This window comes from Lepeophtheirus salmonis, chromosome 10 (assembly GCF_016086655.4).
Source record: "Lepeophtheirus salmonis chromosome 10, UVic_Lsal_1.4, whole genome shotgun sequence".
NCBI classification, from domain to species: domain Eukaryota; kingdom Metazoa; phylum Arthropoda; class Copepoda; order Siphonostomatoida; family Caligidae; genus Lepeophtheirus; species Lepeophtheirus salmonis.
The window spans coordinates 21,698,804-21,714,439 of NC_052140.2; the positions used below are offsets into that span (position 1 = coordinate 21,698,804).

The 15,636-nt window shown below is 30.1% G+C and overlaps 1 protein-coding gene across 1 annotated transcript; it reads right to left on the reverse strand.

Moving 5' to 3' along the window:
* Nucleotides 1–6,563: 6,563 nt before the first annotated feature.
* Xpc (DNA repair protein complementing XP-C cells homolog) lies at nt 6,564–11,670 on the reverse strand. Its single transcript, XM_040720495.2, has 3 exons — nt 11,529–11,670; nt 7,358–9,169; nt 6,564–6,958 (listed from the first exon to the last, which is right to left on the reverse strand). Exons 2-3 carry the CDS (start codon nt 8,811–8,813, stop codon nt 6,687–6,689), a joined length of 1,728 nt encoding a protein of 575 aa, XP_040576429.1. The 5' UTR covers nt 8,814–9,169; nt 11,529–11,670; the 3' UTR covers nt 6,564–6,686.
* Nucleotides 11,671–15,636: the final 3,966 nt, after the last annotated feature.

Sequence of the window (15,636 nt, forward strand, 5' to 3'; positions counted from 1 at the left end):
AAATAATACTGTAGAGTTAATATCAACATATTAATCTTTATCTAAATCGTTTCTTCTGATTTTCTCCGTTATGTCACTGGCCAGGTTAATAAGTAATTTTATTAAGTACTGGTAGGTGTACCCGACATTGCTCTGAGTAATTTGTTAAACAATAACTAAGGGTGATAATTTTGGTAAGAATAGAAAAGCGTGAGAGGAGAAGAGAAGATATACTTATGGCATCATTGATTAAATAATATATATCTTCTTCTATCAATCAAGAACGGTATCATTCCCCGCCTTTATTATTCAATATTATTATTATGTTATTATATTATGTTCTGGATTTCTGAAAATGGAGGCCCAGGAATTTGGAAAATACTTACCGGATGAGAAACAGATGGCTGGTCGGATTTGTCGATATAAATGTGCCTTTAGTCCCCTGTCTAGAATTCCATGCCACTCATTATCCTCATCTCATATCAAGAGCATGAATATTCATCTATAAAATCAAGTTCACGATGAATACATCAAGTCAGACTTTAACTTTCATCTCAAAAAGATGCTGATTGCATGTACCTTATTCCTTGCTAATCATCTACGTTCAAAAAATTTATGAAGAAATACACGGGTAAACCTATCCCTTCCCAAGGAACCATCATTAAATTAATGGAGGATGTTGGTACTGATTTATAGAAATATTTATAAAAATGTTTTGAATCATCCACACCAAATGACGATCAAATTATCAGTAAAAAGTATAAAATGTTTACTAATTTCGAAATGGAACTCTGAATTTTCTACTATCTAACAGTAAGTATTCAATTTTTTAAATCTAACCATAAAATGTGATTCTCTTTTAGCTAAACATATCAAGAATTATGATACACAACTCATTCAATGGCAAAAAAAAAAAAAGTGCTTAAATGGTCACAACAACGGAGGCAGTAGCTTTGGATGGTTCGCAACGAGTTTGTCTGAGACTAGTTTCTTCACTTAAAGACTTGGGTATAATCATTAGGTTTTCCAATATTACATAGTCAATAAATATTACTTTTTTTATCACTTAAGGCTATGGTTGATAGGCTCCAAGAAATGGTGTTCAGAAAACTCAAAAACAACTGCTTAAATGGGAACAACAACGGGGGTAGTTGCATTGGGTGTAGCAATATAATTAGCAATTGTGTATATCCTTCATGATAATAGTATGTTGTTATATAAGCATAAATAACGGGGAAAATATCTTTTTTGATGCTCTTAATAAGGAGTTATATCGCCGGATATTACTAAATAATTAGCTTTTGCTCTAAATCTTTAAGACGGATTTATTTCTAACATTTTTTTTTATTAGTATATTTATTGTCTAATTTTATGATTTTGACATTTACTTTATTCTTAATAATTAGTTAGATATCATCGGTAGAGATATATCACAATTGTATATAGCAACTTCCACATGAAGGGGGATTATTATCTTTTTGATTAAACTCCACGTCTCGCTTGTGTCTTGCAACCTAAAGTTATGACATATTTAACTGGATTCCGATATCAGAACAAGAAAATATTATTTAGATCAATCTATTATTTCAATATTCTGTATATATAATTTATTGTTATTAGTTATATGATTCCAATTGTTTAATTTTGTACATTTAACATAAATGTATGATGGTATATTTTTTTAGTATGTAGATTATATTTAATTAAAGCCTTCTCTTTTAAGCTTTGAACTTCAAATATATTTCGAAATACTATATTTTGCCGTTTCATTAGCTATTATTCTGAGAATAAAGTTCATAATGAATTACAATTTTATGTAGGTGTGACGTTTTCAAACCTACTGTAACGGATAAAAAATGTCTAATACGTAGTATATCTTCATTAAAAATTTTGCTAATAAATACTTTCGTTATACCCTCAAAAATCATAATAAAGCAGGCAGACGATAATCACATCAGTATTTTAAACAATGATACCATATATATTTTTCCCCCCTTCTCCTTGAACGCTTTTTTCTCTACAATATTATCAACTTTAATAATAACTAATTATGAAAATATAGAGAAGAATAGACATGGTAAAAAAGAAACCGAAAGTCAACTGGGTAACTCTGACAAGAGTTAAAGAATGTTTTGGAAGGGAGAAAGAATAATGCTCATGACGTTTCATTAGATCTGCTACAATCAGCTGTAACAAGGGAGTAAGGAGAGAAGGAAACAAAAAAGGAAATTGGAAAAAAAATTACTCCAATGTCGATTCCCAATTCTGCTCTGAGTAGAACAAAACCCTACAATTATAGCTCCGTAACAAATCCTTAGGTTATGCTCCGTCTTTTATGAGCACACAGGAATGTTCAATCCGGTTTTGAATCTATTTGAATCCATTTAGGAAAGGATGTTCACTACTCAGGAAATAAATAATAATGACAACTGCTATGGAAAATAAAATTCATTCATCAAACTACCAATTCCAAAAAAAAAAAAAAACAGGCCAGCTAAAAACTACTCCGGAATTTCATCAATGACTTATTTCAGGGAACAATTATAAGGTCAAAATGTCTACCAATGCAATGAAACCAAGAATATAATTGATCTTTGAGCGCAGAATCAAAAACTTATCTCATTTTTTATCTATATTGTAAGGTTTCAGAAATATCTGAGATACTAGTGATTTGGGACTATTATAGTTCAGAATCATTTTTAATAATTAAGGTAATCACCAAATTGACAAACGATGAATAAAACTGATGCAAAGGGAGTTTTTATGCTTATAAAAATGTTTTTATTGATTCTTTATCTTGTTCTGAACTCGACATATTTCCATTTTTAGGCTGAAAAATGATGAATTTCAAATCTGGATACAGGAAATTGCTACTTTTCAGAAGAAAATTGTATTATACCCAGATTTTTTTTATATCCGAAGAAAGAACCACTATTTTCGGATACTTATCCCAATAACTAATTTTTAAACTCCCAATTTTGAGGAACCCCGTTTTTGATATGATCCTATTTTTGACAGATCATTGATTTTTTTTAACTCATCTTTCAGCGACAGTGTTTTTTGGGGGTCATTCATGATTGAAAAGCAATGTAAAGTGAATTCCAAAAGAAACATATATGAAGATGCTTTGAAAAGTTTCCGGCCTAACAAAGATACAATACATTTTTTCAGAATTTTAATTTTTCGACATAGTCTCCTTGTATCTCTGCATACTTCTCCAAGCGATGCTCCCGTCTCTATAACCTGTCGAAATAGTACTCGGCCTTTTTCTATGTCAAGAATTATATAACTTTGTCTGGGAGTGCCTAGAATGTTGGCACAAAATCCGAAACGAAAGTAAGCAAGATATGTCGGGAATTTCACAGAACCAACATAATAAAGAAGAGTCTCCTATATAGGAGATTTCTATTTCTCAGACATTAAACACCCACCTTGTTTTCAGGAAATAAATATGGATAAATGAAAAAGCAATGACGTAAACCAGAGTAGAAGTACAAGAGAGTAAAGATAAGCGTAGGAACAGTGGAGTAATGGTCTGCATAAGTCCACAATCTAGGAGTCTATACCTATCAATGGATATATTAAAGCAGCTGAAGGTAATTGAAAAGGCATTTCCAAGTCCATTTAATGCTGTAATGGTGAAGGAAATCATGAAAAATGGGCGGAACATGGCTTTTTGAGACGAACGGTGCCTCTAGAGAAACCAAGGTTTTGAAGCATTTGATTCCTATGTTCCTCTAAGGAGAAAATTGGTAATTGACAATATGCAACATCCACTTTTAATACATGTTCGAATCAACTTTTACCCAATGTTGAGGCTCAACCAATTAAAATAATATTGGTGTCAGATTATATCCCTAGAGCTGCACATTCACTGGAAAGATAAAGTGGAAGAAGATTTATTAAATGATATAAAACGCGTATCAATGGAAGAATCAAGTGAATGGTACCACAGAATAGTAGTAACATTATAAAAAGGACGGAAGTCCTAGACGCACAGTGGATTTGTTTCCACTGAATAAATATTGTAAGAAAGAAACCCATGCCATGAAATCTCCTTTCCATATGGAGATATTCATACTTGCAGAGACCTACAAAAGATTCACTGAATAACTGTTAATATTTTACGTCAAACAGCCTCTTTCAGGGTAATAAAGGTTCATTAGATATATAATGACTAAAGTTACAAGAGTGGGGGGGAGGAGGATTTCCGAGGAAACTTTGCTTTAAGAATTTTCAAATGAGTATCACAAATATATTTGAATAGTCATAATTCTAGAAAAATATAAATTTTCATACTACAGTTAATTTAATTATAACTTCAGACTAATAAATCTTTGTTTATTGTCGCTGACCCTGAGCAAACATGTTACTAGCCGCATAACCAGGGGACAAGGGTATTATTCTTCTTCAATTAAATACATGGATAAGGGACGGTGGGTCTAATATTCCAGGGCCACGACTTAAGGAGACCACTTTTTTATAAATGTTGAATTGATTTGTAAGATCCCCTTTACATTGCTCTACCAAGATAATTTTTAATACATTAATAATTTATCTTAATATAGAAAAAGTCATTTAAAAAAAAACTCTTTATATTTTTGTCTGTTCGTATTTAAGACTGAGAGTAACATGTCGTCTACGATAAAATATAAAGGAGTGAAGGATAACGAATTACATTCAATCTTGAAGATCATACAAACTTTCCATAGTAATAACTGCATAATACTTGGTACGATCATATGGTAAGAACTCCTGATGCACTACACCACGGTAGTCGAAAAAAAACCAGTGAGCAAAACATCATTGGCATCTTCCCGGCCATCATGGAAGAGTTTGTACCACTTGTAAACTTTTTTTTTATTACTCAAAACAGTTTCACCGTATGCCCCTGTCAACACTTCAAGTGTTTTGGAGCACTTAATTTCATTTTTTACACAAAATTTGATGCAAATCCTTTGATCCATGTTTTTCAATAACAAAAAATCCCCGAATATGCAAATTACTGCATTCCGTTATGCATCTCACAAATAAAATCAACTTATCATATAGCTGAAACAGTAAAAATATGTTCGTGGTGAATGTACTAACAAAAATAAAAATAAATCAAGCATACTCAATGTACGTTGCCTGCAAAATTTGAAAAGTCAGCTAACTTTTTTAACACATCCCGTATTTACACTAATGCAAGGCTACAACTTTTATACCAGATTTTTTATATTAAGTAGATTAATTTGTGTATTTCATGTACTATAATATGTAAAAATGCATATTTTTCACCCAGGGTATTTTTGTCTCTAGCCTTCAAAATTGAAAATCCCCAATTTAACACTTTTGTTAGCCTCATTAATTACCTCAAAATTCCCGGAATTTTACAATCCTATTAATCAACCCAACCTTTTATTCTTAATTTAATAACAGTTTTGGTTCACTTAAAAAAATCGAGGTCAAAAAACAAATTTAGTTTGCCATTTTAAGGCTTATTGTAGAAAAATGGACATATTTTATGTGAAATATTGAAAAAAACCCGTCCATGTATTCACTTACCAAATTTCAGACTGATTGGTTCCCCCTTTGCAAGTTTACTCCGAAGAACGAAACTATAATACACGCATACACGATTTTTTACGTCCCAAAATGTATAAAATTTCAGATAAAAGATTCTCAAATTCTCCTTGAGCGCTGCGATTGTGGAAGATGGATGGAACCCGGACATTCCTCCCTTGCCTATCACGAATTGAAATGATCGTTTTCGCCAAAAGATGTATGTTAATATAGAGATTATCCATAAGTGTACAGGAATGTAATCACCAGGGGTCAGTAGTATTTATTGGTCTATTAATGGTGAGTCCATATATAGTCACTCAAACCAGGCCCCTTCAAAAACAAAACTCTTATTAAGGCATATGTTTTACCTATATATGAATGTAAGAATAAATACTTATATCGCATACGGGTCCGGGACACTTTGCCGAAACAAAGTAATAAATAACCTCTGAATAGAAGGGTTTAGATCAGAACTTGACCATGTTATATAATAGCTCCAACACATTCGACCTAAACAATCGATTCATTCTCACAGTCCAATGCTCATTGAATCTCAATTCTTCTACTCTTTAAACATTTCTTATCTTTCTAATTTATATATAGGACGGTTGTCATGATTTTTGTTCTAATAGCGGGTTGAGGCCACTTTTGAAGGATTCTCACTACAAAATGAATCTATTATTAATTAATTCACATTTAATCATTTCAATTCGTGGCAAATAATAATTAATTAAACATTTTATCTTTTGAAATCGGACTAACATCATAATTACTCCTTGAATCATCATAAAATATATAATTTCAGGAAATTGTCCATTCGGTAAAATGCTATTTGGCAAAGTCTCTGCACTCGGTCAAATACTCTTATCATCCTGCATTATTCCATTTCTTGATACAAAAACAAACTTTTATTCAAATAGTAATGATTTCCCGAGATGACAACCAAATTTTCCCGAAATCCAGGAATGAAATACCATATCACAAATGATAATCCTTACCTTGCACATGGTATGTAAACGTTAAAAAAAGTGATATAATTTTCATTTGTAAAATAATAGTTATTATTTGAGTATTACATAAGATTATAAGGATATACATATTTATATATCGCAACTTCTACAACAGACCTTCGTGAATTTAAAAAAAAAAACCCGATAATATTAAACTTTATATTTCAATTTGAATCTTTCTCTGAGAATGAGACCCTTAGTTAACTTTCTCCAATTACTGAGAATTCGAAGAACTCTCTTTTCGTAATATTGGGTAGACTTGACATCTTCATCATTGTTCCATGCATCCATGATTAGATCTTGAACCTCCGTACACACAATGATCCCATCAATTACAGGATGACTACCACCAATATGATAGTCCCAACCAATCACTGCAGGTGCAAAATCAATGTCCAGCTTTTTGGCCAAACGAATTATCCCTAAAATGAATGACATTGCAATATATGAGGTATCCTTTAATTTTAGCCATGATATAAAACAATTGAAACAAAACTGACCAAATATATTAGCTTCCAAATACAATCTTCAATTTTTGAAGATTTTTCATTATTAAATGATTTTTTTTAGTAATTGTAATCAAGATAACGTAGCAAATAATTAATATTCCATATCTTGTAATTCATTTATCAATTGTTATGAACTTTTCATCTATAAAGTTTTTTTAAGTCAAAAGATGGCTCTACAATTTTCAACTTAACGCTAAAAACTTATTTTCTTTAGAGGCTCAAAAGGCCATACAAAGGTTTGTTGAAAGTTTTAATAGTCATTTTCGTGTTCTACTGTTTCAAGAGTAAAAATTATTAAGTAAACAGACTTACCACTAATAGGAATGTGAACAGTGCCTTTGGGGAGCATCCAAGGTTTGTAGAGTTCAACATTTCCAAACTCATTCTTGGGAACTTTACCATTTTTAGCTTCAGGAGGAACGAATTTTTTAATTTGCCAACTACCCCAAAAGGCTTTGTCCTTATCACAAATCCTTGGGACTTCTCCTTCTTTGATTGCCATGCCATCCTTTTCCCAACTTATTTTACTCCTGAGTTTATGGACATGCTTCCTTTCAAACACTGGCTCTATTCGTTTTATATAACCCACGGGTTTAACACACAACGGATAAATCACTTCTAATTTACCAAGATGTTTGGGCGTGATATACAACGGATGCCCTTTAAGCGCCGATAAAGATGATGGAATAGGAGCTTCATTCATGAGTTTGTATAATTCGTCATCCTCTTTAGATACACCATTAGAAAGAAAAGGCCGAAGTGTGCTTTGTACCCATTCCTCATGAGGTTTTCTTTTTTTGGATACGCTGGTTACATAATTTTGAACATATTTTGGTGTAAGATCTTTGAGTGTGGATTCCTTACTAAGAGCTATAACATACCAAAAGGGACTCAATCTTTTCTCAATTTCTTTTGATATTTTACCAGAACGACCACTAAATGGATCTACAATGGTCCATGAAGGATCACTTGTCCAAATTTCAATCCAGTGACGATTATCACTATCATTATTATCCTCTGGAGGAGCGTATAAAAGGCGTACGTTCCATCCCGCTGATAGGCTTAAGAGATAAAATCCTAATATACGATCAAGCTGAGAAGAGAATTCTAATTTTGGAAATGCAGAAAGGAGACGATCTTCCAGAGGCATGTTTAAATCGCATCCCGGAAAAACAGAGGACGCACTATAATACCATTTGATAAATGAAGAAATACTTGTTGGCGTGGGTGTGGTTTTAAAATGAGCTTGAGGAAATAGGGATAAACTTAAGGCACGAAAAGTATCCGAATTCCCTAAGTTGTGTCCAACGTACAATAAGTGAGCTACAGAAGATAAGAAGCGAACACGATGTATGAGATTTTTGACGTGTTTAGCCTCTCTTTGAATAGCTTGCATTCTTTTTTTAGAGCGTTTATCTTTTAGTGTGGGCTTGGATTCGGATTTAATGTGAATCTCAATCACTTTATTCCCGTCTTTCGTGGGCGAAGACGTTGGATTCTGAATCAATTCTTCTTCTTCGTAATCATCATCTTCGGAAGAGTCAGAGATGAGCCCCGGCTCTACACTGAACTCTTCATTTGTTTCATCCTTCTCCTCATCCCCCAAAATGGTTTCTTTTTTATTCCAAAGACTCTGATTTTGAGATTGAGTAGCAATTTGTGATAAAAGATCGTCAAAGTTTGTTTCTTCATCTGGGTTTTTAGGCTTTTTGGGTGATATTAGGGTTTCTGCTGAACCAGATTTTCGTTTAGATGGTTTTTTAGGCATCTTGAAATGAGGGGTTAAGCCTATCTCATATTTTTTCAAATAGTACAAACTTAAAATACTTAGCTACAAAACATTAAACATTAATTTGAAAAAAATAATATTATAGAAAATTTCAGTTACATAACACGAATATAAATAAAGAAAGGTTGCGTTAGTTAAAAACTTCTTTGTTTATTATGATCTTTCTTATACTTTGTTTCCTTATGAATTATGATGGACCGTTCTCTGACGTCAAATATTGGATCATAAACCAAAAACGAAGGGTATATTTACAATTGAGTTAGTGCATTTTCACTCACGTCATAAATTGTATCGTAATTGAAGGAACTTCATTTCGAAGGCTCAAAGTTGTTTTACTAAATAAAAGGAAAAAAGTTCTAATAAATATTGATTAATCTTCCTCAAATAGCTTTAAGAATAAATAAAACATAACGCCTGTATTGAATACTACTTGATGCCGATGAAAAAGAGGGATATTTGAATTAAATCAAATTCATGCTACATATGAATTTGATTTAATTCAAATAGATTGTATTAAAAATCCCTATGAAATTTTAAATTTTTTTGTTAACCGAGTAGAAATAATTTGAGAAAAATATCCATTATAATGGTTATCATTTATCCATAATATGGAAATTTAGAGCGTCCACAGGCTTTTATAAATAAATATATATTTTTAGGGAGGGGGAGGGGTCTGTTCTTGGAATTAAAAAAAAAATTATATTTAAAAAATTAAATTTATTTAGTAAAAAATTTAAAAATTAATTTTCAAATATTAATTTTCTTTTCCATAAAATTTCGAAATCTACAGCTGTTTACAAAAAAATAAAATTAAAATCTACAGCTGTTAATAAAAAATTAAATTTTTTGGAATAAAATCTAAAAATAAAGCTTCAAATGTTAAATTTTATGAGAATTAATTGAAAAATCTACAGCCGCTAATAAAAAATTTAATTGTTTTGGAATAAAATCTAACAATAAAGCTTCAAATGTTAAATTTTTTGGATAAAAACTTGAAAAATCTACTGTTTTCCATAAAAAATTCTTTTTTTTTTTTATTGTTTATTCGAATTTAAAAAAAAAAAGTTATACTTTAAAAAATTAAATTTTTTGAATAAAATATTTAAAAATTATATTCTTTGGAAAAAAATATCAAAATTTACAGCTGTTAATAAAAAATTTAATTTTTTGGAATAAAATCTGAAAATTAAGTTTCAAATGATAAATATTTTTAATAAAAATTTAAAAAATCCACAGTTCTTCTCAAAAAGTTTTAGAAATTAAATTTTCAAGTAAAAATAAAAAATTCTTTTAATTATTATTATTTTTTTTGGGGGGGGTTATTGGAATTTAAAAAAAAAATTATATTTTAAAAATATAAAATTTAAAAGCAGTGAATTTTTGAAATTTTCTTTATTTTAATTCCAAAAACCAAGGTTAAAGTCCTTTTGTTTGTTGATCCCATTTGAACATCCAATAGTTTCCTATTTTCTTTTTTTATAAATTAAAAAAGGCTTTTCATTTTTATAAAACTTGATTGTGTAGGCCCTCAAAATACCCGAGTTGGCGTCACGTGAAAACACTCTAATCGATATTAAATATTATTAAAAAATTATCAAAAATAAAATTTACAAAAAACTTCAATGAAACTTAATCAAATATATTGCCGACAAAATGAAAAAATACTTTAAAAACACAATATATAGAGGGGAAAAAAGTAAGATGTGAATATGATTATATATCCCTACTAAAAATTCCTATGAAATAGCTAAATTTAATTTGTACAATTGTTTTGGATTGGGGACGAGAAAAATAGGTGAATTTCTAGGGAAAAATATGGGATCCTTCCCAATATAATAGTTAATTTATTGGTTCATTTTATCAATAAGAGTTTATAACGATGTAACAACATATTGTATTATAGATATAGTTGATATTATTGTAGAGAAAAACGCGTGCAAGGAGGAGGGGGAAAAAAGACATATGGTATCATTGTTTAAAATACTGATGTGATTATCATCTGCCTGCTTTATTATGATTTTTGAGGGTATAACGAATGTATTTATTAGCAAAATGTTTAATGAAGATATACTACGTATAATTGACTTCGACGTTTTTTATCCGTTACAGTAGATTTGAAAACGTCACACTCCATGAAATTGTAATTCATTATGAACCTTATTCTCAGAATAATAGCTAATGAAACGACAAAGTAGAGTATTTGAAATATATTTGAAGCTCAAAGTTTAAAAAGAAGGCTTTAATTTAATCTACATACTAAAAAATAAACCATTAAACATTTAAGTTAAATATACAAAATTAAACAATTAAAATCATATAACTATTAATAATAATAAATTATAAATACAGAATATTGAAATAATAGATTGATCCAGATAATAACATCGGAATTCAGTTAAATATGTCATAACTTTAGGTTGCAATACACAAGCGAGACGTGGAGTTTAATCAAAAAGATAATCACCCCTCTTTTTTTCATGTGGAAGTTGCTATATACAATTATGCACAGGATAGATATATCTCTACCGATGAGATCTAACTAATTATTAATAATAATCTATAATTTATAGATACATATTAGTATTTGAGACAGTGATTCCCAACCTTTTTATTACTGCAGAGTGACCTAGCGCATTTTGTATATATCTTCGAACGTATAAATTAGCTCAACCAAATGTTTTATTTATTACTTACAAGGAGCCGGCATTGTCCAGAGTTACTAGGGGTTGATAAATAGAAACAGGGGAAGGCAACCTTTAAAACAAAGAGTACCAACTTCAACATTTCTAATCAATGAGTGTGCCACTATCAACCATAATTGTAAAAAACATACACATCTACAGGAATATGTTTGCACGTGCCAGTGAATATACCTCGGCGCGCCAGCATTGGCACGCGTATATATAATCCCTTACAGTGATATTGACTTAGCACTGGTAATGACAAGAACGCCAAGTAGGATGAGTCAGGAACCTTTTATTCATTGGTCCCATTTGGCCATTGCAATAAATCATCATTTTCCGTTATATTAATGAAAAAAAGATTTTTATTTTTATAAAATTTGTTTGTTTATCCCTCCAAGATGAACGATCTGGGATATAGATTTTTGATGGACATGAAAGGTTTAACTCCTTTTATTTGAATGCTCCATTTTGTCATTTAAATACACGGCAATAGTCGATCATTTCTTTAAATGTGATACATGATTTTTTATTATTGCAAAATTTAGTTTATATTAACAATGCTAATGTTAGAGTAAAACCTGACGGGCTATATATTATGTAAATATATGGTCCATGGGTCTATAATGTTTGATTTCTATCCAAAACAATTTTATATCTTTGTATCAGTATAAAAATATAATATTATGTCTCAAAACAAGGCGAAAATATGAGTATTGATTTCTTGAAACAAAGAATGTAGACGTACATAAATATTTCGCCTTTCGCAAAAAAGAAAAAAATGCATAGATTTAATTTAAAATGCATTACTGAGTTGCCGTGAGTACAGTATTAAACATACATAATATATCAATTACCAGAAAAAAACTACTAAAGGGAAGGAATAGAGACGTAATTGAGTCAGTTGTTGGTAGCAGGCTGAAATTCATTTATTTATTTATAGCTAGGGATAAAATATATTAAATATTCAATTGCATAATCAATTTTGAAGTATTTTATGCTGAATAAAATATACTTAGAATTATATTCATATTGTCTATTGAAAAAATAATGATTCCTTTTTAAAAATTATTTTAAACTGAGGGCGACTAATTAATTTAAGGAGCAAATACGTGCGCTGTTTTTTGAAAGTGGAGTAGCCAAAAAACTGTAATCTAAAAAGAATACATTTTTTTTTGCAAATATATTTTGGGTGATCAACCAACTCAGTACTGCATAAAATATATCCTACTAGTATGTAAAAATAAAAAAAACCCGAAGATGAACGAGATAATCCTGACAATTTGAAGACGTTGAGATACATAATTAAAGCCAACCCGCGCATCACTAAATGATATATAATTTATTTATTTAATTACATTTTTTTAGTTGAATAAATAAATTTAAGAAAGTTTTCTGTAAAATGTAATTTTTCCATTAAATTGAAAGGTTAGTTTGCGGAGAAATAATATATTAATATTTTAACATATATTTGTACCGTGTATAACGCACATTCTTTTCACCGTATTTCTTTCATTGAACCAAATAATTTCAGCATTAGTTTTTTACTATTTTAAATTCTTGTAATTTATCACTGATACTCTGAAGAATTTAAAATATTCTAATACTACATATTTTCAAATTAAAAGGATTAATTTAATATGGCATGGATTAAGATATACAGTTTTTGAAAGTTTTTTTACAGATATTGAAAATCCAGTGTGAAATGGGCATGTTAAAAAAAACACTTGGTAACCCTGACAATTTGAAGAATGTTTTTGAGGGGAGAAAGAATACTTCTCATGACGTTTCGTTAGATCAGCAACAATCAGCTGTGAGATGAAAGGAAGGAGAAAAGGATATTTATAAGGACATTTGCTAGAAAACTCCGATGTCGAATCCCAATTCTATTCTGAGTCCAAAAAGGACTTACAATTATAACTCCACAACAAGTCCTCAGGGGTACACTCCGTCTTTTATGAGCACAAACGAACGTTCAATCAGGTTTTGAATATAATTGAATCTATTTAAGAAAGTATGTTCACTACTCAGGAATTAAATAATAATGACAACTGCTAAGGAAAATAAAATTTATTCTTTATACTACCAATTACAAATTAACGGACCGGATTTACATCATTATGTCAGTATAGAGAATTGTCGTGTTCATATTATCAGTATAGGGGGTTAATGACTAGAGCTATAGAAAATATGATCTGCCGCTATGTAAAAATAAAAGAAACTAACAATGAACGTAGATATCCTGACAATTTGAAGAATATTTAGGAGATCAGCATAGCTGTAATGAGGCTTTATTAGATGAGGGGAAGGAAATAAATCCACAAATCCTCCTTAATTATACAGCAAGGACATGAAGAGCATTTTCACGTCACGTCAGGATTTTTGATGTTGGTCATTGTGGGGCCCAGAACAATTATTGATGGGACGATTAAAAAAAATATATATCCCAATGCAGATAGGATTCTAGTAAAAATTCCCAATGTCGATGCAATTCTAGTAAAAATCCCAATGCTGATGCGATTCTTGTAAAAGTTCCAGATGTCGATTTTTTTTATATTTTACATAATAGTTAAGAAATACCATTTTGCTATTAGGCATTTCCATAGGATTATATTTTAGGAGGGGCTTGGTTTTAGGATTTTTTTTAAATAAACATCCAAAAATTAAATTTTTTTGAATAAACTTAAAAAAATTAAATTTTAAATATACAATTTGACATTTAAATTATTTTCAAAAATCCAGAACTGTACTCAAAAAATTTCAAAAACCCATAGTTATTTTCAAAAAATTATTTTTTTTTGAGAAAAATTTCAAAAATCCCCAATCTTTCACAAAAAAATAAATCAAATACTAAATTTTTTGGGAAAAAATTTCAAAAATAGATAGTTATTTATAGAAAATTATTATTTTTTTAAATATTAAATTTTCTAGTAAAAAACAAACATTCCTTTTTTTTTTTTTTTGGGGGGGGAGATTTTTTATATCTATAAAGTAATAAATAGTTAAATACCGGTAATAAATAAGAATTGGAATCGCAAATTAAACAGTATTGTCCTGTGGCGATCCCGATTCCTTCCTGTCTATCAAAAGTTTATCCCTCTATTGCCTAGTTTTATTATATATCTGCCTCTAAAATGTATTTTATCATTGGCATTAAGTAGTATTCAATAGAAATGTTAGATCTTTCTTTTTATTCTTCATCCCATTGGCTAATGTTTATTTATGAATTTTATATAGTAAATATATTAACTTTGAGCCCCAAACAGACGAATCCTTCAATTATGATCTAATTTATGACGTCAGTGAAAGCGTTTTATATGCTGGAATGATTCGGATATCGATCTTCAATTCTACTCTAATTCTAACTATTCTTATAACTCCCGAGCACACTCTCAATGTTACTCTCGGTCATTCATGAGCATACGCAGTAATTATAACTTTATACTTTATGATATGTCTTCAATAATTGAATAATAATGACAAGAGCATTGGAACATAAAAAACCTGAAATAATTAATGTAAGCCTACAGTCAATAGCTGGCTCTATTCTGTTTCGAATCCTTCTCTCTTTCTGTAGAAATAAAGTCCTTGCTTGTATCCTATCACGAATCCCTATTTTCAAGAGCAGAGAACTTGAGAGAATGACGTCATTGAATAAAAAAAATAATGTGTTAGCCAATGAGAAGCTGTGTTCAAAGTAAAGTCAGTCCTTGTGATCAATCTTCATAAAGGTTGTGTATAAGTTGCAAGGCCTGTACAAATTGCAACTTGTATAAGCAAATTGTACAAGTTACAACATTTTCGACTTAAAATGCATTATTTAATTACAACAGTGCTCATTTGAATTACCAATCAGGCTCATGGATACACTCCATGAAAATTTTGATCTATTCAAATTGCAGATGTAAATGTATTTATGAGGTATATAACTGGAGGCCTTTGAACATTATACACGGATATTTTAGTTATTTGTATTAAAATACTCAAAAATTAGCCGCCATTAATATCATGGTTCAATAAGGGAACAATCAATTTTTGTACTGTAAATCTTTATATCAAATGGTTCATCTCATTTTTGTTAGCAACTTGTACAAGTTGCAACTTGTACAAAGTCGCAACTT

Coding starts and splice junctions, on each gene's coding strand:
- Xpc (XM_040720495.2), bottom strand. CDS start 8,813: ATGCCTAAAAAACCATCTAAACGAAAATCTGGTTCAGCAGAAACCCTA. Junction 6,959..7,357: donor TGTTCACATTCCTATTAGTG/GTAAGTCTGTTT, acceptor CATTCATTTTAG/GGATAATTCGTTTGGCCAAA.